This window comes from Camarhynchus parvulus, chromosome 1A (genome assembly GCF_901933205.1).
Source record: "Camarhynchus parvulus chromosome 1A, STF_HiC, whole genome shotgun sequence".
Lineage (NCBI taxonomy): Eukaryota > Metazoa > Chordata > Aves > Passeriformes > Thraupidae > Camarhynchus > Camarhynchus parvulus.
In genome coordinates, this window is record NC_044586.1 from 6,725,734 (window position 1) to 6,750,324 (window position 24,591).

Here is a 24,591-nt window from a genome sequence, read left to right on the forward strand (position 1 = left end):
TGCTGGCACTATGGACTTTTCCTAAAGTTTTTTTTGAAAAAAAAAGGGCTTTTTTTTTTCCCTTCCTTTTGAAATGAACCTTCTTACAGCCAAAATATTTGGAATGAAAGCTTTGGGTACCAGCTGATTCCCTTAATATTTTGCAAAACTGCTTCACTTGAAAAGTGAATGTTTCCCTGTCAACCTCTAATACCCCATTCAAACTCAGGTTTGTAACAGCCAGCTGTGAGCCCAGCTCCTGTTGTCACCTGGCCCTGATACCATCCATGCACTACTGGAAGAGAGAACCATGGCTGGGCTTCTCTGCTGTGTCCTGCTCTTCCTCCTCTGGGTACTCGGTAAGATCCAGGGTCAGGACTTGGCTGAACATAACATCATCGTACTGAGAAGAGGGAGGATCAGAGCATGTAACACACTTCTGGTACTTGAAATAAGCATTTCGTAACTATGAGAAGCAATCATAAGCTGGAGTTCCCCAAAGGATGTTCCCCAAAGCTGGTACATGCACAGCAGGACACACCCAGCCACCAACTGTGTGCCTGGCTCACTGGAGCAATGCTCCAGGTGTGACCCAGCACTTCAACAACCCCATGTGCATTATTTACCCATAATTATTGTTACCTCAGGACACACTCCAATCAATGCATCTGCCTTGCAATAGAACTCTTCCTTTAGGGAAATGACAATCATTTGGATCTGTTCATGTGCCTGTTCTCTAATGAAACTTGAGACCTTTGGAAAGAAACCAAGTATTTCAGTTAGTTCTGGCAATCTGAAACAATGCTGTGACTGGGGAATGGTGAGGGAAGAACTGAACTGTGCTAGCTGCAAAAACCGGTTTTAAAAGCCAGATATTTTGCATGGTTTTAAGACAACTCCTCAGGTGTGCTGCTTTTTGAAAACATTTAAGGAAATAATGGTTCATTCCATTGGTTATTCATGAATAAAGCTACAAAAAGACAGCAGTGCCAATGAATAACAATTTTACTTTATATAACTAGAAAGGAAGGTGGAAATCCCTAAATAAATTTTTTTAGAAGTGTGAAAAGTTTGCTACTGGCTGTATAATAATCTTAAATTAGTTTACTGCAGACAGCAGCAAGTTTCTCAATGATCATGCAACTTAAAGGTACAAAATTTAACTGGTGAGATTGCAATTTACCCCAATATAAATTAAATGCTGCATAAAGAAAAGCCAGTACCTTTTTAATGCGCCCTCTTTCTGCACACTTCTATCTACATGACATGGAAATTAGTTTTTTACTAGAAAAACTGTTAGTAAGTTATGGGAAGAACTCTTGTTAGTAAGTTACAAACTGCACAGTAATTTCAGAGTATAGTTCTAATTAGTGAGAGATCTGCTTTAATACATCATCAATGTGGAAGAATGGAAACAAACAGATGAATTTCTTAGGATAAAAAACAGATACCAGTGAGTACCAGCAACAATCTTTCACAGATCAGTTTTGCTCACTTGCAGTATTTAATTTTAGCTGTGTTTGAATTGAGTAATCCAGGTGCATAGATCACATCTTTGTTTCCAGTGTTTTGACAAGAATGGTGCTCAGCACATCCTTAGGTGCAAAGAGGACCTCTCTTCCTCCAGGCAGAATGAGCCTCCTCAGAGAGGCAAAGTGCTTAGTGCACTCTATTAACATTATCAGCTCTGGTAATGCATCATAGGTGCTTATATGGAAAGCTGGCAACACCCCAGAAATCCTCACCTTCATGCAACATGTACAGGACTGGGGGCATGTCTAACTGCAACAGGAACTTATCTGGATTAATAAAGTCATCCAGGTAACAAGCAGGTAAGGGTCCCTGCCTTAGCTCCAGACAGAGCCAGAAACACCAGCCAGCCACCCCAGGCAGCTGCAGAGATGGGCAGTGCTCATCCCCTGACACACCACAGCTTCCACAAAGAGCAGAAATGTGAAGTTCAGGAGTAAATGGTGTAACAGCAGCGGAATGCCTGGAGTCAGCCTGCACTGCTCCAAGTCACCAGCCTTGAGACATCTGAGCCCAGAAAGAATAACACACAGAAAACACAATACTCATATTCAACCAGAATACATCATCTTAGAGTGGTCCCAAGTGAGACTCAGAGGCAGAGCAGTATCTGATAGAAGCTCAGCTCATGGAGGTGCTGTGTGATGTGTAATCTTGTTTTTAATCATGTCACAGAGAGCCAAACCCTAAAACTTCCTTAGGGATCTTCATTATAGCCCCACTACATCCCATCTGATGCTGCTGAAACACACTGCACCAAGTTAAAACAACCTCAGGGCCTGGGTAACTCCTGTGGATTGCATCCCAAGGAATCCTTGGGATGCAAGTCCACAGGGATTTTAGGTTCAGGGAATTTAGGTTCAGGAATCTCTCACAGTGAATCAGTAATCTCCAAGAAGGAACTGAATTCTATCTGGCAGGCACAAGTGGTAGAGCTTTCCAGCCATCTATTCCAGAGGTACCCTCCAAGCAAACTCTGGGGTACTTGGCACATCACAGTTAATGCCATCAGGGGAAAAAACAAAGTATCTGGTGTTTAAACAACTGCTTTTGTTTGTTAGGCTCTACCAAGACTGGCATTAGCAGTAATGCTAGTAGAAATACTGTTCTGAAAAAGAATGCTTCCACAGAAGAAAATCCAGGCATATGTGGGGAGCTTTAGGATTCCTCCCTACAAAAAATCCCCCTGTTCTGAGCCTCCCCCTCTCTGCTGTTTGTGCTCCAGCCTCCGTTCTTGCTACACCGAACAACTGCTGCCAAAAAGGGAAAGAGAAATTAAGAGGGCAGGAAGGTGTTTTAATGAAGAAAAGTCATGGGACTTTTCTCTCTCATAGACTCATTAGTTCATCCCTAAATCCAATCTAATTTAAAATAGATTCAGTCAGGCTAAACAATCTCTGTATCCCAACACCCTGCAATGGAAGCAGCCACCCTTTTACAAAAGGTACCAGACATTGTCAGTAGAAGAGCAACTTACTTTATCAATGTTTGTGTTGTCCAGTGCAGCATCTATCTCATCCAAAATAAAAAAAGGAGCTGGACGAAAGCTGTAGAAGACAAGAAAGTATTTTGCATTGAGATACCAAAATGTTAATCAACATTCTAATTATTTACTCCATAAATAAAGTTGATAGTGTTTTGCAGTATTATATTTATTATAATTTATTTAATTGGTATCACTTAACATTTAATATTCAATAGACAAGAAATTAGTTAGCAGTTAATATTTGTAATTAACATGAAATTCTGCATTGAATATATGAAGTCACTACAGATAAAGAATAAAGACTTCAGCAATGCTTGAACACTCCATCAGCAGAATTTTTAACCTGTGTATAAGCTGTCTCTTTCTGTCACCTATTTGGCCAGATACTTGGAGAATACCCTAACACTTTTCCCCCCCTGGACAGTCCCAGAACAGTTCTCTTACCTGTGTACAGCAAACACAAGAGCCAGGGCTGCCACAGTTTTCTCCCCTCCTGACAAACTGTCCATGGGCATGAAGCGCTTGCCCGGAGCCACGCAGTGAAAGCCAATCCCTTCCAGATAGGGCTCCTCAGGATTTTCTGGACTAAGGAAGGCCTTGAAACAAACACATTTAATTGTTAATAGTGGTATTTATCCAATTATTTAGATGGGTATTTTTTAGGTTTAAATACTGCCTGAGCTAGTGAGGAAACCAGTGAATTTGCTTCCCATCTAGGGAAGCTGTTCATCCATTCTGAGAGCAGCAGTTTCCAGTTCCCAGAGAAAATGGTTTTGTAAACAAACCAGGATCCAAGAGGCTCAGTAACAAAACCAGCATGGAAATAGTGCCACTTGTTTGTTCTTTCCAGACTTTCAACTACTGAATAAACTTGATTTTATCACCTTTTATGTAATTGCTTTGATTTTTTAAATTACTAAAATATTAGACTTCAAAGGCAGATTTTTTTTTGCCTGGAAGACAATATATTTGCAAAATTTCCTTTTTGGTGAAAGGTTAGCTTTTCAGAACCTAGTTTTGAGCTGGACAAAGACTGCTTGTACTAAAGTCTTTTTCTGTACTTTGTATCTTGGTTCCCAGGGACAAAATTCAAAAGCATTATTTTAAAGGAACCACCATTTTTCCTAACCACTTAAAGGTATGATGGGTAAGATCTTTGCTAGATGGTTTATTTTTCTCATTAATAGGAGAGACAATAAAATAATACCGACTCTTCCCCTCTGCACAAGTGGAGACAGGCAAGAGAAATTTCCTTACTTAACTCTCATTTCAAATGTCTCCTCTCAGATCACAGACATCATGGAAGAAAAACAAACCAACACACGACACACTGAAGAAAACCACAAAAACTTAAGAGTTCAATCCCTTAAACATTCCAGTCTATGGAATTTGACATAACAAAGCATTTGGGAGTTCCCTCTTGACTTTTGTATTAACAGAGGAACAGTAACAATGATTGTGAGAATTTTTCTACATGTTTCTTAAAAGTTGCAAATATATTATGTCTGTTTATGTTTTCTAAATATTTAAAGTGGGGTAGAAAGTGCTTTAAGACCTTGTACAAAAGACTAGCACTGATTTATGATTTTCAGTTGTCTGTACTAATGATTACTTTTAGTGTAACTTAATGTGTAAACCAATGTTATTTTAACTGAAGTACTCAATTACATTTCACACTTGCATTCTGATAATTTACAAGTCTCCTAAAAGCAAAGAGTTAAACTAAGCCAAGCTGAATTTTTGCTCACAGATTACCTCTCTCTGTCTATATCAAGCATCCTTAGGCTTATTGCCTATTCCTTCTCTGACCCTAAACTTCTGTAGTCTTTATTTCTGTGATTTTCTTCTTAAGGTCTGAGACTGTCTTTGGAAACCACAAGTGCTACTTTATTCTAGGTAACAAAGCAGCCACTATGGCCTTTAAGGCACAGCCCCTGTGCACAACTCACCTGAGCACTGCTGTTCCTGCAGAGCCTCTTGTAGATCCTGTCAATGGCTATGGAGGCATGCTCAAAGCACCTGCTAAACAGATCATATCTCCTTTTTTTCACCTCTTCAAATTCCAGCTTGCATATTCTGGCCTCCTTTCTGCTGTTCTCAAAAGCTATGGAAAAAAAATAAAATCACAGGAATTACTCCTTAAGAAGCCTTTGAGCAAATACATAGAACAAATATATACTGGGTACCTTGAACAGCATCAAAGAAAATACTTATTGCAGAAAAAGGAGCATATCAGTATAGTGTGTGTTTCCTTCCAAATTTCAAATGGAAGACCCACAAACCAGCAAGGTTGTGATGTATTCAATCTGCTCTGTGCCACATTTGTCTGGAGCAAGGAACAATATTCTTCTCCTAATTCCTTCTGGGAACCAGGTAGCCCTAAGCAGCACCTGGTACAACTCCAGAACCCCTTAAGTTTCTTACATTGTTAATATCTTCAAAACTCTCTGGAGATACTAATCATTTTGCAGAAATGCTCATGTATGAGTTTTGGACAACATACACAGTTCCTTCAGTTATGTAAGAAAAATTTCAACAACTTTAACATTAAAGTCAGTACTTCTCAGAAAGCTGGTAAAAAACACTTTGTGATGTCATGTGGGGAACAAATATCTTCCCAATCATTCAAACTTTATTTCAAGAAACTACTCAACACTCAAGTGTATGTTAATTAATTGTTGAACATGTAATTTAAAAGATAACTGAGGATAAACACTTGAGCACAAAAAAATACCTTAATATCTGAAATGGGCAAAGCCAGCAGGACCAACCCCAAGAAGAGAAATTTCAATTAGGGTGGAATCACAAAAGTGACTGACATGAAAGACTCAGTGTTACCGTCTATAGATTCTTGGAACTTGTCCCGAGCTATCAGTAACTTCTCTCCTGCTCTCAGGTTTGGAGCAGCTGTCTTCATTAATGTGACCTCTTTATCTTTGATTTCTTGCTGCATTTGCTTCACTTGATCCTCTATATCTTTATCAGATTCTAGTTCCTAAAGGAAAAAACAAACAAACAAAAAAAAAACCAAAACAACAGAGCAATCTAATTTGCTTTAAGGCCAAGACATTTCAATACACACAGCAAGCACTCACCTGAAACAATTACCCCACTCATTAATAGCTTTAACTTGAAACACAACTGAAAATGCCACCCAGGTCTTATTTCTTGCAATGAGTCTACCAGGCCCTCACTCTTCTTCCCCAAGACCTTTAAAAACAAGAAGCCAATTATTTTCTCTCAATTCCCTTTTTAAAATACAACACGGGAAGAGGATTTGTGCTTCACTCCTTGATTTTTAAAGGGGTTCTCAGTGAATTCTTTGAAATAAGTTCTACTGATGACAGATTCATCCTCTGTTCTGTGCTTAGCCTCTGACATTTAACTATTTTCCTCAAGATTAAAAAGGAAAAAAAAATTAGAAAACCGACTGAGAAAATGTGGTTGTTAGACAGGGAAGGATGGGAAGCCTTGGTCTCTTCAAATACCACAAACAGAAAGTGAACAACCCCCCACAGCCACCCTTGGGTTCTGGAGTTTTGAGCCTCAACATACCAAGTTGAAACTTCAAGGCAGAAGGTAAAAGAAGGAGGAAAAAAAAATCAAGGTTATAGTAAGTTTCTCAGTTCCATTTTTGTGGTTCAGGTAAGCTGTAAGTTAAAGCCAGTTATATGGGAAACTGACCTATCTAGAAATCCCACATGTCAATCCATGCTACATCATGAGTACAAAACTGGAGCACACATACACGTGCACTTCAGCTTAGCAGTGGTTTTACCAGGTGTCACTTAAAGACTAAGGTGAAGAACAAAATAAACAACAAATAAAATACCTTTCACAAAAATAAAAATCAGACATTCCATCTCTAATAATTTCAAACAAAAGAGTACCTTTAGGTCAACTTCTAGGGTGCTGTAGTCTATCTGAATTCCCTCTTCCCTTTCATAGATCCCTAATAGAGCCTGGGTTCCTTCTATTTCAGCTCCTGGCTGTAAGATGAAGGACATTCCAGTTCAGAAATACAACAGTTAACTTTGAAACTGTAAAACCAATTCATTAAAAGATTTTAAAATTAAGATACAGTGGTAACATGGTACAAGGTATATGTAATCCATGGCTCTTCCCCTGGCCCAAACGGAATGAACAGTTATGATCTCATGAGCCTAATTAACACACACACCTGTTAAATGAAGATGAAAACATCTGCTCAACTCAGCTTGAAGCTATGCTAAAAGCAGCAGCAATCTGTTTATTATATATTTACAACACTGTACATACTGTAGATGTCCTGATTGGAAAGATGCACACTCATTGATACCTCAACCCTTCCAAGGGAAGGCTGTGTAAGCTGAGGCATTTCTTCCACTCAAACTCAAAAGAATCAAGAAGGTTCAGTTCTGTATGGCACAAGCAGAGAATCTTGTACTGCCTGTCACCTGAACTTCAGCCACATTCCCTCAAATGAAACAGGTCCTATCTCTCATTATTAGACTCCTTTCCCACCAAGACTTTCTCACAACCAAATCTTGCTGGTCTTCTCTGTGAGGTTAATTAAGAATCCACATTGTTATCCCTCCTTGGTTTTCTCTCTTCCTTATTCAGAAACAGTGAGAGCTGAGTTCCCACATCCTTGGATCATTGGCCTTTCTTGCTCCTTCCCTTCACAGACTGCCCACCCCACCTCCCTGCCTGCATTTTGTCTGCTGCCCAGCTCACACCTATCTTCTAGCAAAAATACTTTTCTAAGGAATGGGTTCACAACAAGACTCCTTCCAAATTCACATACTTGTTTTAGGGTCTTCAAAACCCACAGCTCATTTATTTTTTAACAGTGCAGAAAGTTTATTTCTACTCACAAGAGGTATGTTGGAAAAAGAGGGAAGATGGAGACGATTAATAAGGAGCAGTCATGGTACAGAAGGAATGTTTCTATTTTAGCCTATCCCTGATTTCTGTGAATATCTACATCTACTGAACACAAAAGGATGATTTTATATACAGCATTTACATTATGGATGATAGACCAAATATGATCTCAACCCTTGCACATGCCATATTTATTTACATTTCTGAACTGATCCCTGTGTATCCTCTTACTTATCTTCATACCAATTTTCTTGTACAACAAGATTTTATATATTTCACAAGAGCATGTTTCAAGCACAAGCAAAAATACCTGCCAACAGTATTTCTGTCTACAAAAATAAAAATAAATCCTTCTTTTGAATGAAAGAGACCTGATCACATGAATAGCGTGTATTGGTTGGAACATTACTATGTAAGAGAAACAGTCCTGTAAGGAAAGAAAAATTAAATTCATGAGTAAGTGCTGCTCCATGATATCTATCTTCTGTAAACAATTTAAGTACCTCTACTTCACTGATGTCGTCCAGTGATCCAGACAGTAACTTGATTTTCAAGTCCTGCACCTTGCACTCAAGCAGCAGATTATGTCTCCTTAATCTCATCTCTTCCAGGGAGGTTTCTAGAGCTGTAGCTTCCCTCTGCAACTTTGTGGCTTCTCTACGTGCACAAAAGGCACAAAACAACTCAAGAGTGGAAACATGGCTGCTAATAACATCCACAGAAAAAACACAGCATAGAAAAATACAGCATAGAAAACAGATTCCAAGCACCAAGAGGACTGTTTCCTCTTCAATAACCCCCATCAAACATAAAGGAAAATGATACTTCTGCCATCCCCTCCATTCTCCTGAATTACTCCAGAGGGAGCCTCAGTCTCAGTGCATTAAAAGCACATTCAAATACCCATCATCCTAATTACAGACTACTTCTGTTCTGTTCAGCTCTAGTGAACATGCATGGAGATTTGATCCTTTAACAGGTAACCAAGCATCTTCTATCATTACTCTCCCTGAAACAGCTTGATGCTTTACAACCAATTCCTGTGGTAGCATCAAGTTACCATCAGCAGAAACACAATTAAAATTATACAAAACATAAATGACAAGGCATACAGTCATGAGTTAATAGAAAAATCCACAAGTTTACATAACCATACTGTGCCAATGTGATGGGGTTTTTAAACACAGCAATGACTCCTGATTAAGGGACATCAGCAATAAGCAAGCACAACAGAACTGAAGTATAAGCTGTCCACAAAGGAGGTGATTTAATATAACAGTAGGAGAAAAAAATGACCTAAAGTTAGTATTAGTTTAAGGTATCCAACATATGAAAAGTCTGGAAAAATAACAATAAGATTGGAAAATAAGTGTTCCCATTAATCAGACCCACTGTCCAACTCAAACTGAACCGTGAAACTATGAGGGAACTTCACATGCTGCCAGTCAAACTGTACAGCTACTTCATATTCACCACAAGAGATGAGAGATCTGTGGTCAGAGATCACAGTGAGACCTAAGATTAGGTAGATAATAAAATAATTCTGTATGGTTTACGGGATGGCCCTCTTGAAATACTCTCCTTCACACAGTGAATTAGAAACACTGTTCAACTAAGGCACACTGTAGATGCAAATCACTATGTCTCTAATAAATCTTTCACAAGAAAACAAAACAAGATAAATCCAAACGTGTGATCAGTATGTCCTTCTATATATTTTCCCTTTAATCATCTTCCCAGGAGTAGAAGTAGGAGTTACCTATTAAGAGTTAACATCGTCTTTCTGAACTCTTCGACTTCATTTTGGCTTTTTGCAAGCTCAGCTTTATGAGCACTTATTCTATCCTTAAGGTGTTGCTGCTCCTCCAAAAGTTCATTCACTTTTTTCAGAAGCTTTTCCTCATCCTGCATTGAAATATTTAGATTTTTAACTTCCCACCAAGAATCTCGATCTGGAACCTCTACTATACAGAAAGAAGGAGTTAAACCTGTTACATTCAAATGTGTTACAGAGAAGATCTGAAAGGCACTGGGGAGGGGGGGTTCCCCCACTTTGTGGCAGTTTTATACATTTCACATTTTGTTTTTTGTTCAAAGCACCCATCTTCTCCTTCCCTTTTCTGTGAACAAGCACAAGCTTGCTTCTTTAACAAGCACCATCACACAGTACAGGATAAAGAACACTGTGAAGGAGGAACCCACACATTACTTCAACTAAAAATCTAAATTGGTTTCATAGCATTATTTCAAATGTATTAGTGGCTGTAAGGTAGCTTAGAGATGTAAAGCACCAGAGTTGCTTGCTCTTACTCATAAAATCTCTGCTGAATCTGAGCCACATCCTGCAGGTTTTATCTATAGTTGCATGTTGCCCTTTCATATCAACAGAACACATTAACTGAACAAAATATAAAATAATACTGTACAGACAGTAATCCAAAACTTAATATTAAAAATAAGCTTACTAAAAATTAAATAGGCATTCAAATATGGCAGTTTATTCCAAGATTAAAACGCAATATGCATCTGCATTTTTCTAAGCAATAAAAAGTCAACCCTGAATTAACTCCTTGAAAAATTAATTCATGGCATTAACTACGTTTATTCAAAATTGAAACTGAGAGGAAAGAATGTACTGAATTAGAGAGACAGAGAAATTGTTGTTATTATTACCTTCTGTAGCTTGATAATCTCAGCTTCATCTTTATGAATTGTCTCCCTCAACTTGCTGACTGAGTTTGTTAATTTTTGTAGATGATCACGATTATACTCCAGTTGAATGTTCAGTCGTGTCCTCTGATTTTCAAACTCCAGCCTAGTCAAGGTACAGGATTTAAAACCCTTTCTTACAAAGCAGGCTATTAACTATGATTGGACTCTATTTAGATACCATTACTGTATCTCCTATGTGAACACAAAAATCTGCATTACATTAATTCTACTACACCACATCCTGTGAATATATGGGAAATCACAAAGACATAGTGACACTTGAACTTCAACCATCAGTTCTTTTTAACATTCTCCTTCTAAGATACAAATCTGTGGTGCAGTGACACATGTCTGTGAGAGAAACTAGCTGAGGTTGCCTTGAAAAACTCAAGAACCTGTTTTCCTTATGAGAGTATGTTCCTATGCCAAACACCTGCATCTTACACCCAGTTTTCCTTAAGATTTATTCACACATGAGTGACCCTTCATGCTATTCTCTATCTGGGATAGCGCCATTTTTCAATGTGGGTATTAGAAAACTATTTTTTATTTTTTTACAATACTGCTACCAAAATAGTAAATGTTACCTTTCAAGTTTGTTGCAAGCTGTCACTGACTGTGTCTAACAAACCCAAACCACAGCAGTGATCTAACTGATCCTTGTCTAACTAATCTACAGCAGTGGCCTAACTAACAGTGACAAGGAGAACCTTCTACATTCTCCTATGACTTTGTGTTGTTTCCTGTGAGGGACTTTCTCCAGTACCAGTGTGCCCAATCTAATAGCAGCCACTGGTTTACATTTTAGAGACAGATACCACCTTCTCTTATCAATCTCCTCTTGTTGTCTCACATGTTCTTGTTCATACACACGAATATTTTCTATACCGATTTCTTCACAGAATTCCCGGAAAACAACATCTTCAACCTTTGAAAACAGAGAAATGGAACAAAAAATGATTATATTATTTGGCAACTCAGAAATGTAAAATATTCAATCACTTCATGCTACAGACTAGATTTTTAAGGTACTTCAAGAAAACAGCTAACAGCTACTGAGAAGTAATTTGTACTTGAGATTTTCAAATAACACTTTCAGTCCAAATGCCAGACATAAGGCATATGTGCCTGTGATCTACTAACTCCAATCTAAGCTCTTCTAGACAGCACCTGGTCATTCTGAAGACAGAAGTCATCACAGTGTAACCAGCTTCCCTGGTTTTGCCTATTATTCTCAGACAGCTGAAGAACAGAAAGCTAGACAGGACACTAATTCAGATATACTAGATTTCTTGGAGTTGTAGTTCAGTTCTTTATTTGAATCCTTTCAAGAGATCCGTAAATATTAACTACTATGCTCTGTTTATAGAAAAGTCATAGCAAAAACTCTGCCATGGAATAGCTCATTTCCTAATTATACAGCGTATACTAACAAAAGCATCAGTCAAAATCAAATCTAATTTTTTTTTTACAATTTAAGCAGGTGATTACTAGGTACAGTGTATATGGCTGGACTGAAGGAAGAAATAGCAATAGTCCATTCCTATAAACTCCTATTTAAAAGGAAACCCAATGGACTGGACAAAATTTTAAGAGAACTCTACAGGTCAAAGCCTGGTATTGTTTATATTGTTTTAGTATTGTTTAGGATTTTTTAGCCAGGTATCAAATACTACATCAAACCAAGTTATACTCTCCAAGTTACACTACTCTTTGGAAACTGATGATTGGTTCCAAATGATAGCCTCTTATGTTTTTGCTTTTTCAGAACAAGCAAAAGAGAAGTTCCTGTATCTGGAATTCTTCCACAGTTAACCATCAATGACTTCCTCAGTGTTTGCAGATGACAGACATCTGCACTCCCTCATGCCTGCACCCCCAGCAAGACAGAGAACAGGCAGCAATTTTGGCTTGTTCTTACATGTAGAATTCCAGTCATGGATTAATCCCAGACTGACTGATGAGAATGGGTCAGAAGCCAGGAACTAAATTACAGATGTACAATACAGCCTGAGTTACTGCAGACAGTGCTGAGGAATGCCTCCTTCTCCAACAACAGACATTTACACCAGCATCGAAGTCCTGGGCTCTGTATTTCCCAGATAAAACTGCAGTACCATTTTTCCACAGCTTATATCAGATTTCTTTGTTTGACAAGAGTAGGGACAAAGGCAGCTTCAAAACACAGGTAGAGATGAGGTGCCTATTTCCCCAAGAGGTCAATAACTGCCTACTGGAGCAGAACCCAGCAGGAAACCCCTCTTGGCATCACACTAGGCTTTACTAACATTCCCTTCCCTGAATGCCTTTAGTCTCCTCACGACAATCCTGCTCTGCAATCTGTCCACTATCTGTATGAACTGTATGGGACCACTGGAAGATTGGGAAATTACAGGGAAACCAAGGGATGAGATGGCCAAAGTGTCTACATCAGTAAAACATAAGCTTCTGTAGCCTAATAGCATGAGCTCTCAAAGTTCTGACAGAAGGCATTACCTTGTTAATTTTTTTCTGAAACTCTTCTATTTTTTCTTTTCTCTGCACTATTCCTTCATTCAGCATATCATACTGAGCCTCAATATTTACCAGTTCACTTTCTAGTTTTGATTTTTCCTAGATAGAAAGGAAAAAGATGGTAATTTTTCTCAATAGGAAGATCGACTTTCTAGAAATTAAGGGACAGCTCTGTTCCGGGTTAACAGTTTTTTTCTGATTAAAAACACTAAATATTTTCTTCTCAAATGCCACTTAGTCACTATTACTGCCAATCTGCACATAACAATTACAGCTTTCACAAGTGGAAAAGCAAACTAAGTACCACATAAAGTACACTTTGACTTACAGACTTCTGAAGGTTACTAGATGATAAACCAAGCTTACCAGAAACCCAAGTTTTTAAACCACAATAGAAAAAGCCTCATATAAAGTACTCTGCAATCTTTGGGTTTTTTTTATTCTATCAATTCCTCAGTTGTAACTGCTGTATGTAAAACTTTAACTGAATTTAAAAAACTATGTAAGGAATTGCAGTTCCTTACATAGGAAGGAACTGCAAATCTATGATCAGTAATTGCAGTTAAAACAATACAATTATTAAACTATGAAAATTATAAAGACTTAATATTATACCATGAAGAGATTAGCAAGATGCTTCTTTTTAATAAGGTCTAATTCACTCTGTGAATATTTAAGTCGTGTCTGAGTTCCTCGGCACTGAGCACGCAACTGCTTCAAGTCAGCCTCCTTGCGTCTGATCCTCATCAAGCCCTGGGAAAGTGTTATGGTGGGAGAAAAAGCTTTTTAAACAAAAGATGAACTGTGAAAATTGTTTTTCAGATGTTAAAGCTAGCCCCACTGACCAAGGCCTCATTCAAGGTAAAGGCTGATAGCACAGGTCATATGCAATATTAATATTGTAATGGATTTACTTCTCCCCAAAAAGTATCTGCTTGCAGATTAAATTACAACTCCATCCCTCTTAAAATAAGCCAACTAAAGGTATGACAAATCATTTTACACTGGCAGGTTTTGGTTCATGCCAGCATTCCCATGTTTACACAACCATACTGTCATTTTCATTACAAGGCTTCAGGTATTCTTAACATTTTCCTGGAGGGAGCTTGGACCAACAGTGTTGTCCTGTATTTCTGCCTGTGAGCTGAGAACCACAGCTAAGAACTGAGATGCAGAGTTCATTGTTAACTAGAAGAAGATGAACAGCTATTATGTCCTGCCTGCATCTTCTAGAAGCTTTGCAAATTAAACTTCTAGAAAATCACCTTCCCAGAGCTGAACTAAGTTAGACACAGCATGACTTCTGCAGTTAATTGCTTTTAAGAGACCTACCTTTAACTCAGTAATCAAGCTATCTCTTCTTTCTTTCATTTTATTCATTTCTTTCTCATCCCAACACCTAGCTTTAAATCTTAAATCACTTGATCCTCCAGAAATCACTCCAGATTTCAAAAATAAAGTTCCATCAAGAGACACTGTCTGGAAGAAAATAAGTTATATCCAAATAAATCTGAAAAAAACCCCAACCAAAATATCCCATGCACTAGTGCTCGAGATACGGCAGTAAAACAAGTAACAACCACATTTTAGTTGGACTCAATTTTTTCTTTTCTCTTCCAAACTTGCTAACATGAGGCATTTGAAGCAAAGAGAAAATCTGTTCCTTCTTAGGAGTAATCACATTTTGGTATTATTACAGCTGATCAGAAAATAAACTGAAATTGTATCATTTCCTTGCATATAGCCCCTTGTGAATACACTTGCACTTAGAAGGTGTAGAACAGACACCTTTAAACTTGGTAGAACAGACCAAGCAACATGGTAACAGAGTAAAGGCAAACAGCTTGTTTGTAAAGTGAAAGTGTATGTTTTTGTAAAGAACATGGGTGTTTGTGACTTTACTTCAAGTAAAAATGACTTCCCACTCACCTTCAACTTAAAACTCCCTTAATCAAAATTTTAGAAGGTTTATTAAGTGAATAAAATACAGCTGCAGCAATAGAGACAGGAATAAGAAGAAAGAACTGCAGGAAGTGACAGACATGCTTGCAGTCCTTAATATAATCCATATCAACAATCAAGATATTCTGGCAGATAAGATATTCTGGCAGATATTTTAAAGAATTTTGAAAGTATTTCTTCAAAGAAAATCTTGCAAGATAAAGTCTGGTTTTTTTAATCAGACAGTTTTAGAAGCATCACAATCCATCCCCTCCTACTCCTCATAACAAGGACTGTACCAACACCTGTATTTGGACACTAACTATCCTTTCATTTGCCTCCTCCTTTTCCCAGAAAACCACTTCAGCTTACTATCAGAGGAAAAAATAGCAAAGAGAAGTAACTAGGGATTTGTTTCTGTGGGATTAGACAGCAGAGTACCAACTCTTTGTTTATCTGCAATACTCCAGCATGTTTACAGAAGAATTATTTAATGGAATCAAACACGTAACTGCAATGAAAAATGTATGTAAAAAACTTTGGCTTCTTACTTTCAGTCTCACTGGTCCATCAAATGCAATGTGTTTTGCTTCCTTAACTGTTTCACAGATCAAGGCATTCCCACTCACAAATTGAATCACTTTTTTCAGTGGAGCAAATTGGGTTTGTACAACATCCACCATCATTTTAGCTTCTTTTATCTCCCTTAGCTTCTCATTAATTGGTTTAACCTGTAAAGCAAACAAGCAGGGTTTAGAATACATGTTGTTAAAGCAAAGCATGTCCAAATCTGAGTAGTCTGGGGACAGGACATGCAGACCAACACAACAGGGAGCTCAATCACTGCAAGTCTAAAAACAGATCTGAGGTTTATGTTCTCTGTACACCACTGTCCTTCAATCTCCATAACCTATTGCATTACTATTTATGATAGCATTAAGACCTGTGCATCAAATCAAAGGACACCAATGCATGGAGAATAAAAAAGAGAGTTCAAGATGAGCCAGTATCAAGACTTACAAGTGTATTAGCTTGCTGATGACAGGAGAAAGAAAAACATACTTACATCAAGGTAATCCAAAGCAAGAAAAGTTTCAGGTTCAGCTCGTTCGTGTTTTAGGAACCGAATGCAATCTCTTGCTATTTTTTCAGTGGCAACAACAATAGCAGTCATGTATTTGCTGAATACCTTGGTAACAGCAAGCTGGTATTTTTTATGAATAGGATGACACAGGTCAAGCAATCTTCCAAACTGAAGATTAAAATACAGAGAAATATTAGTTAATATTAATAGTATACACTCAAGCAAGAACAAAAGTTAAGACGATATTCCAGACTGTCCAATTTACTCAAGCTGCTTAGTCAACTGCAGAACTTTAACCCTAGTCTTAACTCTAAAATAAAGCACTTAAATGAGGCCATTCCATTACCACAGAATCTGGATAGAGCCTTTTCAGACTTTCCAGGATCTCTGCTCTCATCTGCTCACGCCTCCCTTCATGGTAATCAATTTTGGCATTCTGCAGTTCACCGACTATTTTGTTCAAGTCTTCGTTCACTTCAGCCATTCGTATTGTTGCATTCTCAATTTCCTTAGCCAGCACTTCCTCCTGCTGCTTTTTTTCTGTTAGTGATCCACTTTGAACAGCAGCAAAAATAAAAAGCAATTCACAATTTCATTTATACACACCTTCAGTACAAATTAAGGTCATTCTGCAGTCATCTAATTTCACAAGCAGTAAATATCAGGCAGAAGACAAGACCCAGGAGGCAAGAACTGAGCTGTGCTAATACACAACATAAATTTTAATGTTTTCTAGGGCAGCACAACTACAAAATTCTCCTTTTTTTTTGCTGTTTTGTTGCTCAGAATTTGTCCCATAATAGCCCCATACCCACAGTAACATAACTTGTGAAAAATTAGAATTATAGAACCAATTCAAACAAAATATGGATTAGTCATCATACTTCCTACTTTATTTTCACAGAAATATTAAGTAAAATTAGTAGGAATTAGTAAGAATTCCAGTTCTTATTAAAATTTCAAAGAAAATAATTAGAAGGAAGTAGAAACCTGCTATGTTTTGAAAATGATTAATACCCAGTAAATCCAGTTAGCTTTTAATTTTTTACACATACATGCATATTTTAGCATATTCTTCCAACTTCTCTATGCGTTTTTCATGCTCTTCTACCTGTTCCACAGTCTGTTTAATGGTTTCCTATGCAGTCACAAACAGCATGTGTTAAAAACAAATCAGAGCAAAATGACAGTTTTAAGATATACAGGTCTACATTAAGAACAAGTACTGAGATAGATATTTTCTTCTTTATTGCTATTTCATGGTGAAGTAAGAGCATCTCTTGTGCAACAGTAGGTGCCAAGCTACACCTGAACAAATGACATAAAGAAATTATTTTACCAAGCCATTATGAGATTTTCCATGTTCAGCTACAATTTAGGGAAAACCTCTTCAGCACAGCGAATCACGACACCAACAAATAAAAAAAACTTTAAACAAAGCATCAGGAAATTATAGGTCTTGAAACAGAAGAGGTGCTATTCTTGGCCTTACATCAGTAGCTCTTTCCAAAGAAGTTGACACAGCTTCCAACTGACACAAAATATTGCAGTAAAAAAACCCCACTAATGGTAAAACAAGAATTTTCAATTACTCAAATTTATTAAAAACAAATTAACTGAAGCAAGTAGAGAGGAAAAAAAAATACTGCTACCTACACAGTTTATTAAGCCTTAATTTAACCCCTGGACTCCCTGTGACCTTTTAAATAGTTCTAGGGATGGAGAGTTAACCTCTTACTGCACTTCAATGTTTGCATAGACATATTTCATGCACTCTTAAGTAACCCTTATTCTTTTCTCAACAACACAATGGGACTTGCTCAGTTTAAGAAGCACAGGCAATGGAATTTATTTCACTTCTACATAATAACTACATTTTTCTGGTAACTAGTAATTAAAAAAGAAATTGTATTTTATGAAGTAAAAATGGATGTACAAATATTATCTTAGCTATTATTCATATCCTCATAAAAATGGAGCAAAATACAGACTTTTCCAAAGAAGTAAGCTTATATATTCAAAATGAGGTGTTTGGAGCTCTATCACTACAACGCATTCTTACACACAACTGACCTTAAAACCATCTCAGCAAAGAGGCTGCTGTGATGAAAATACACCTCTGCAGGGTTTGAGTGTCATACACACATACAAGAGCAGTGTGACACCTCAGAAAGACTACACTTACACAACCAGATGCTGACAGTTAAGCCAATGTTGTGAGTACTTGCAAAGTATCAGAGCCAAAGCTTTCAAACCCCAATCCTCAGTGTGGGCTCATGCACACAATTTCTGAACAAATTTAGAGGCCATTCTGCTAAACCTGCTGCAACATGGAAACTGAGTTAACACTTCCAATGTACCTCTTCTGCTGAGGATCTGATTACACCAAAACATTGAACATGTTTATATACAGTTATACCAGAGGGAACAGCAGAGAGATATTTTTCTCCTAAAAAGTTTGATACAGATACCTCAATTTCATTTTTCTTCCTGTGATTAAGTTTCAGCCTTTCTTGATCTCCTTTATCCTCCCAGCGAAGTTTTTCTAGCTGCTGGGCTAGTGTAGCTACTTTCTTTCTTGCTATTTCCTTTAGCTCTTTGTACCGCTCTAACTGGACAAAAAGAAATAAAACAAAAAAATTCACTCCTTAGAAAGTGAGAAAACTCATGCTGTTACAGCCTTAATAACTTTACCTACCTAAATTTTATGAAAACTATCCAGAAGACTCTTCTAGCTCCTGATTGCATTATAACAACCTGAAATTTTTTACATTAAGTTTCAATCCAAAGCTTACACCTAACAGTTCTCAACCACAGTGTTTTTTTATCCTTTTTTATTACTCTTATTGTTCAGGGAAGCTTATAGTATTTCCCATTTAATCTGAAGATTAACACATCTGTTTTTGCATAGCCCAAAATTAGTGCGGTATTTTCAGCGTTCTCACGTTATTAAAAAATTTCACATAGTAAGTGAAATACAAATATTTTAAACAAATTTGCTAAGTGATGACTAACTGACCAAATGCCTCTAAAGTGCAGTGCAGGAAGATTCACAAACTAAGGTAGCAATTCATCAGGCTCTCCATTAATTGATCAGAAATTATTTTGAAGAGGAAACAGTGGGAAAAAAGCTATCATGTAGTTTTACAAACATTTGTGGCCATATGGCTACAAAGACAGCTTCTTTCCAAGTGAATTTACTATCAAGGGATGTAGCCCTTTCCTCCTCAAAGGAGAAGATGGTATGCATATTACCAGGCCTTCATTGGTTTTCCCTAATTGGTACCTCAGATGAACAGACAGTTCTCAAAATTCACTCACCCTGAGACCCTGACAAACACTTCCTGTCCTACCCTCCACAGTGTACCATGTGTCTAAATAAAACTTAGAATTTTGGTTTTGTTTAAGTTCAAGGGCAAAAAGATTACTAAAAATCACAGGTCACTGGTGAAGTAATAGTTTCCATGTAATCAAGAGTATATTTGGACTTCTCTAGTAAACAGCACTTTTGGGCCTCCTGGTTTACCTGACTTTCTCCCAGCTCAATATCTTCTGCTCTCTGCATTCTCTCTTCTTCAGTTTTCTCCTCAAATGCTCTCCATGCCTTCTCAATATCACTCAATTCCATCTCTAGTTCTTTTATGTTCTGCTTTTCCTTATCACAGGCTTTCTCCTTGTCCCTTAGAGATTTTTTAGACATTTCTACTTTCTTGATTTGATAGGATGTGTTTTCCTTTGCCTTTATATAGAGGGGTCTCTGCTGAATCAGCGATGCCTCCAGAGTCCTAAAAAACAAAACCAGAAACAAGCCCAAAACAACCAACCCCAACAAGACACAGCCAAAACTGCAAAGCCACAGGAAAAGGGGAGAGAGGGAAGATAGAAAAGACACTCCCTCCCCCCTGCTGACCACATATGCAAACAATGTTTTAAACTGTAAGGGTAGGGCTTACACAGATGTATGCCCATAGAGGATTTTTTTTATATCCAGTGAAAACAGTAATTTAAGAAGTGAAATAAAACCTCCTAAAATTTAATAGCAAACAAGTGTTTATATAATGAAAAATATAACTAGGCATGGTATAGGAGGTAAAAATAATTTCTGGATTTTACTTCAGTGAATTGCTAGGAACTGCACAGCACTGGACTATCAACCACATTTTCACCAGGAAATGTAAACCTGCCAAGCAACTCCCAGTGCAGACAATGCTTTATTCAACTATCACAGAATCTGATTGGAAAACCTACTTCATTTCTTTTTCCATATGCTGTTGGTCCCTGTTTAGTATCCCAAACGTTTTTTTCTTGACTTTAAATGAATCTTCTGCTGTAGAAAGAGCCTCTTTCTTGATATGAGCCTCCATATTCTTTTCATCCAAACTGTGTTTCAGAAAGCTAATTTGTTTTTCATTGTGATAAAGCTGAAAAAGCTGCAGCTGTATCCTTTCTTCATCCAGTTCCTTGATTAACATCTGGTAATGCTCTGCCTACCAACATTAAAATTTAATTTATAGTTTACAAAAACTGTTTTCCATCATTAGCAGTCTAATTTCAAGGCCAAAGTGATGCAAGATGGTGTACAAGTAGCTCTAATTCCAGTAATGGTCACTAATTATAAAACTCAAATATTGAAGTCAATACTTTAATTAATTATACTGGCAAGCCTATACTTTCTTTTATTTAGATTACATGTATCCCTCTACCTTATCAAATGATACTAAATTATTATATAGTATGCCAAATTGAAAAAAACTACTAGACTAAAACCAAAAAACGTTTTTGGGTTTGTTTTGTTGGTTTGCTGTGCTTTTACAAACACTATTGAGGTTCATAAGAGATGCAAAATCTGGCAACTTAACACGAAAAAACTGATTAACTTTAAGCTACCTCCTCTTTTTCTATCTTTGCTTGTTTGCGTTCTGCTGCCACACTTTTTTTCTTGTTATAATTAAACTGTGCATCCTGTTCTGCTTGCTGCATTTTCTTCTTCTTTTGTTCATAGTCTTCAGCATATTCCCATGAATTACTAATTTGTTCAAAAAGCTGAGTTCTCTCCTTTGGCTTCTTCATTGCAATTGACTCTACTGTTCCCTACACCAAAATTGAAAATAAATAAATTATGCAGCACCACAGATCATTCTGATGCCTTATGAATTTAGGAGCACATAGTACTGATTGACTTTTGTATTTATTTATGGTCAACACTGATGGTGGAAATGCATCTACATTCAAACCCAAGGAAAAATTTCATGCCAAAATAAGGATCACCTTGCCAGCCACTCAGATTTCCATAGATGTTTCTGTAAAAGGGAAAAATCTATTCTTCCTTAGGAATTTTTGTCAACATGATTTTGTGCAATGTATTATTCATCAAAAAGCTTAAGGCCTATGTCATTAAATTCTTGGAAATTAATAACTGAATAGAATTTCCAACCCCACCATTTTTAAAAAAATCCTTTACATTTTCATGTGTCTTTACAAACAGTAGTATTTTAAGATGAAATGACTTTTTCTTAGCACTACTGCAATTAAATACACTAAGCATTTATTCAAGACCCATACTTTCATATATATTATGAATAACAGAAGCACTCAATTTCTTTCAGATTAGCTTTCTTACTAGTGTATGCATTCATATACAAATTCCACTAAATGTATTTTGTAGTCTTGTACTTGGTAAGGTCAATAAAAAGTATGCTGCTTGTAGTGGCTAAGGGTGCTCTCATTTCCAGAGAATACTTAACTGTGTATTCTATGAAATAACCCAAGAACCTTTTGTTTTCTTTTGACAGTACCCTGAATGCTCACCTGAAAAATAAGGCAATTCCTGGCCTTGACAAGAATGCCTACTTTTTCAAGCTCTGATATGTACACAGATCGGCTGACAGACTTGTCATTGAAAAGAAACTCAGAACAAGTACCTAAAGGAGGAAAGGAAAAAAGATTTCCGCTGAAAATGGCTACAACAAAAAAAACCCCACTGGAAAAGAGTTAAACTGGTAGAATAATTTAACTGAGTGATTTTCTCAAAGACGACAATAGATTTCAATTACTTCTTTATTCCTTTCAGTAATTTATTTTTTCTGTTTAAAAAAAATCTAGTTTCCAATTTCAGCTCTTTCTAAAGGAACCGACACCTGCAGCAAGGTGTCAGACCCCATTTCTTAGAGCCTACATCACCTACAGACCCCAAGGAAATATCTAGAGATAGATACTGAGCAAAGAACCTATAGTAACTTGTTAACTTTTTAACTAATTAACTCAAACATATATTTTTTTCATTAATATCACGACTAAAATGCTATCTGAAGGACTATACTAATCTGCCCAACTATGAGCTAATATTAGGCATCTGAAATTCTAACTTGGGTATTTTTGGTCTTCATTTCTTTATATATCAGACAATAGACTGCAGCAGAATCTACCACCTACCACGGATAACTCTTGAAAATGTTTTTTCTTCCCCATCTTCCTCACAATACACAATCTTCACACTGGCTGTAGAAGAAACAGGTTTTCCAACATGTGCTCCATGAATAAGTTCTCGAACACTTTTAACTCGCAAGTTTGCTGTTTTTTCACACATCACAAAGCTAACAGCATCCATTATGTTAGATTTTCCTTAAAAATTAAAAAAAAAGTAAGAATTTTTTTTTACATAAATTGAAGCATTTTATTAAGAATTAAAGAATATGGAGAATTGCCAATTTTTTAAAAAATTCTATTTCTAGTTATGTATTTTTTATTCTTTTAGGAAGAAATTCTTCTCTCTGAGGGTGGTGGGATAGTGGCACAGGTTGCTCAAAGAAGCTGCGGATGCCCCACTCCTGGAAGTGTTCAAGGCCAAGCTGGATAGGGCTTGGAACAACCTGGTCTAGTGGAAGGTATGATGGAGGGTTAGAACCAGATGAGATATGGGGTCCATTCCCACTGAAACCATTCTATGATGTTGGGATTTTATTGAAGAAAAGCTGTTGCACATAATAAACACATTTTTAAGATATAAGACACTGGGAGCAGAAAACAAGCCTATCTGGCATTATAATAACCTGAATTTTTTACACTAAGTTTCAATCCAAAGCTTACACCGAACAATTCTCACCTACAGTCTTTTTTTATCCTTTTTTATTACTCTTTTATTCAGGGAAGCTTATAGTACTTCCCATTCAATCTGAAGATTAACACGTCTGTTTTTGCCCAAAATTAGTGCAGTATTTTCAGCATTCTCATGTTATTAAACATTTTTATAAATAAAATAATTTAAAATATAAATATTTTAAACAAATTTCCTAAGTGACGACTAAATGACCAAATGCCTCTAAAGTGCAGCGCAAGAAGATTCACAAACTGAGGTAGCAACCCTGCAGGTTCTCCATTAATTGATCAGAAATTATTTTAAAGAGGAGGCAGTGGGAAAAAAGCTATCACATAGTAGAAACATTTGTGGCTATATGGCTACAAAGACAGCTTCTTTCCAAGTGAATTTACTATCAAGGGATAGTATAAAGGGGTAGATATCAAGCCCTTTCCTTCTCAAAGGAGCCACCCCAGTTACAGACCCAGACAAGATGGTATGCATACTACCAGTTTTATTCTAATTATATTGCTATTTTAATAACCATTTTATTACTATTAAACTTTTAAAATTTTAAAAACAAGTGACTGGCGTTTTTCACAAATAAGTTCCAGCACCCTGGGATCACGACACGGCGCTGCTGCCCCTTCAGAGCCTCGCCGGTCCGAGCCCCGCTCCACGGCAGCCGCCATTTTGCAGAGCCGCCCTCCCCTTCCCGGAGGAAGCGCAGCAGAACCCACAGACTCCCGTCAAGAAGCTGGCTTTCACTGGTACAGCCCGGCAGTATTAAAATAAAACCATCTTTATGTGATCTTTGTAAGCTGAGATGGCCAAGACAAGGTGTGCTGTTTGTAAACTAGGCTTTCTGCTTAAGCTGGAAAGCACCAGGTCAACACGATAATAAAATTCCATGAACCCCCTTTCTCCCCTCCAGCCTGCCCCTGCCCTTCCATGCTGGGAAAACCTACACTTTCAGCTAAGGATTACAGAGCAGGTGCTTCCTAGGCTTTATTTATTCTGCCACACCTTCAGGCGCACTTAAGGTGATTTTCAGCAGACTGAGCCCTGAGCGTTGACAGCCCATGGAGCATCTCCCCGTATGCACACACCCACCCACAATACCTGATCCATTGGGCCCGATGATGCAGTTGAACCTCATGAAAGGTCCAATAACCTGCTGCCCCCTCCACGACTTGAAGTCCTCCACCACCAGCAGCTTCAGGTAACCCATCCCCGCGGGGAGCTGGGGTCAGGAGCTGCCGAGCTCCACACCTCAACCCCCTCAAACACTCGACGAGGATACACCACCAATTCACCGACAATAAACGACCCCCACCCCACAACCCTCTTCAACGATTTTATCGCCTCAAAGGCACGGGCGAGCCCGCTCCGCCCTCACAGCCT

The 24,591-nt window shown here is 37.6% G+C and overlaps 1 protein-coding gene across 2 annotated transcripts; it reads right to left on the reverse strand.

The window, feature by feature from the left end:
• Window positions 1-182: 182 nt before the first annotated feature.
• Window positions 183-24,418, reverse strand: SMC1B (structural maintenance of chromosomes 1B). 2 transcript variants are annotated; one of them, XM_030960681.1, is made up of 25 exons: window positions 24,310-24,418; window positions 22,545-22,733; window positions 21,921-22,033; window positions 21,000-21,203; window positions 20,361-20,599; window positions 19,639-19,897; window positions 18,584-18,724; window positions 17,168-17,250; window positions 16,459-16,666; window positions 16,095-16,280; window positions 15,580-15,759; window positions 14,420-14,566; window positions 13,703-13,840; window positions 13,070-13,186; window positions 11,395-11,501; window positions 10,535-10,676; window positions 9,621-9,766; window positions 8,365-8,518; window positions 6,886-6,984; window positions 5,834-5,990; window positions 4,945-5,099; window positions 3,440-3,591; window positions 2,987-3,056; window positions 622-732; window positions 183-382 (listed from the first exon to the last, which is right to left on the reverse strand). In XM_030960681.1, the coding sequence occupies exons 1-25, from the start codon at window positions 24,416-24,418 to the stop codon at window positions 272-274; spliced, it is 3,717 nt and encodes a 1,238-aa protein (XP_030816541.1). In that variant the 3' UTR covers window positions 183-271. The 2 variants fall into 2 exon arrangements, with proteins under 2 accessions (XP_030816541.1, XP_030816542.1); XM_030960682.1 differs by lacking the exons at window positions 2,987-3,056; window positions 3,440-3,591.
• Window positions 24,419-24,591: the final 173 nt, after the last annotated feature.

Excerpts from the sequence above, each read along its gene's own strand:
- SMC1B (XM_030960681.1), bottom strand. The coding sequence starts at position 24,418 with ATGGGTTACCTGAAGCTGCTGGTGGTGGAGGACTTCAAGTCGTGGAGG. Across the intron at positions 11,502-13,069 it reads TTCAGAAAAAAATTAACAAG|GTTGAAGATGTTGTTTTCCG; the intron begins GTAATGCCTTCT and ends CTGTTTTCAAAG. Across the intron at positions 3,057-3,439 it reads CTTGTGTTTGCTGTACACAG|CTTTCGTCCAGCTCCTTTTT; the intron begins GTAAGAGAACTG and ends TGTCTTCTACAG.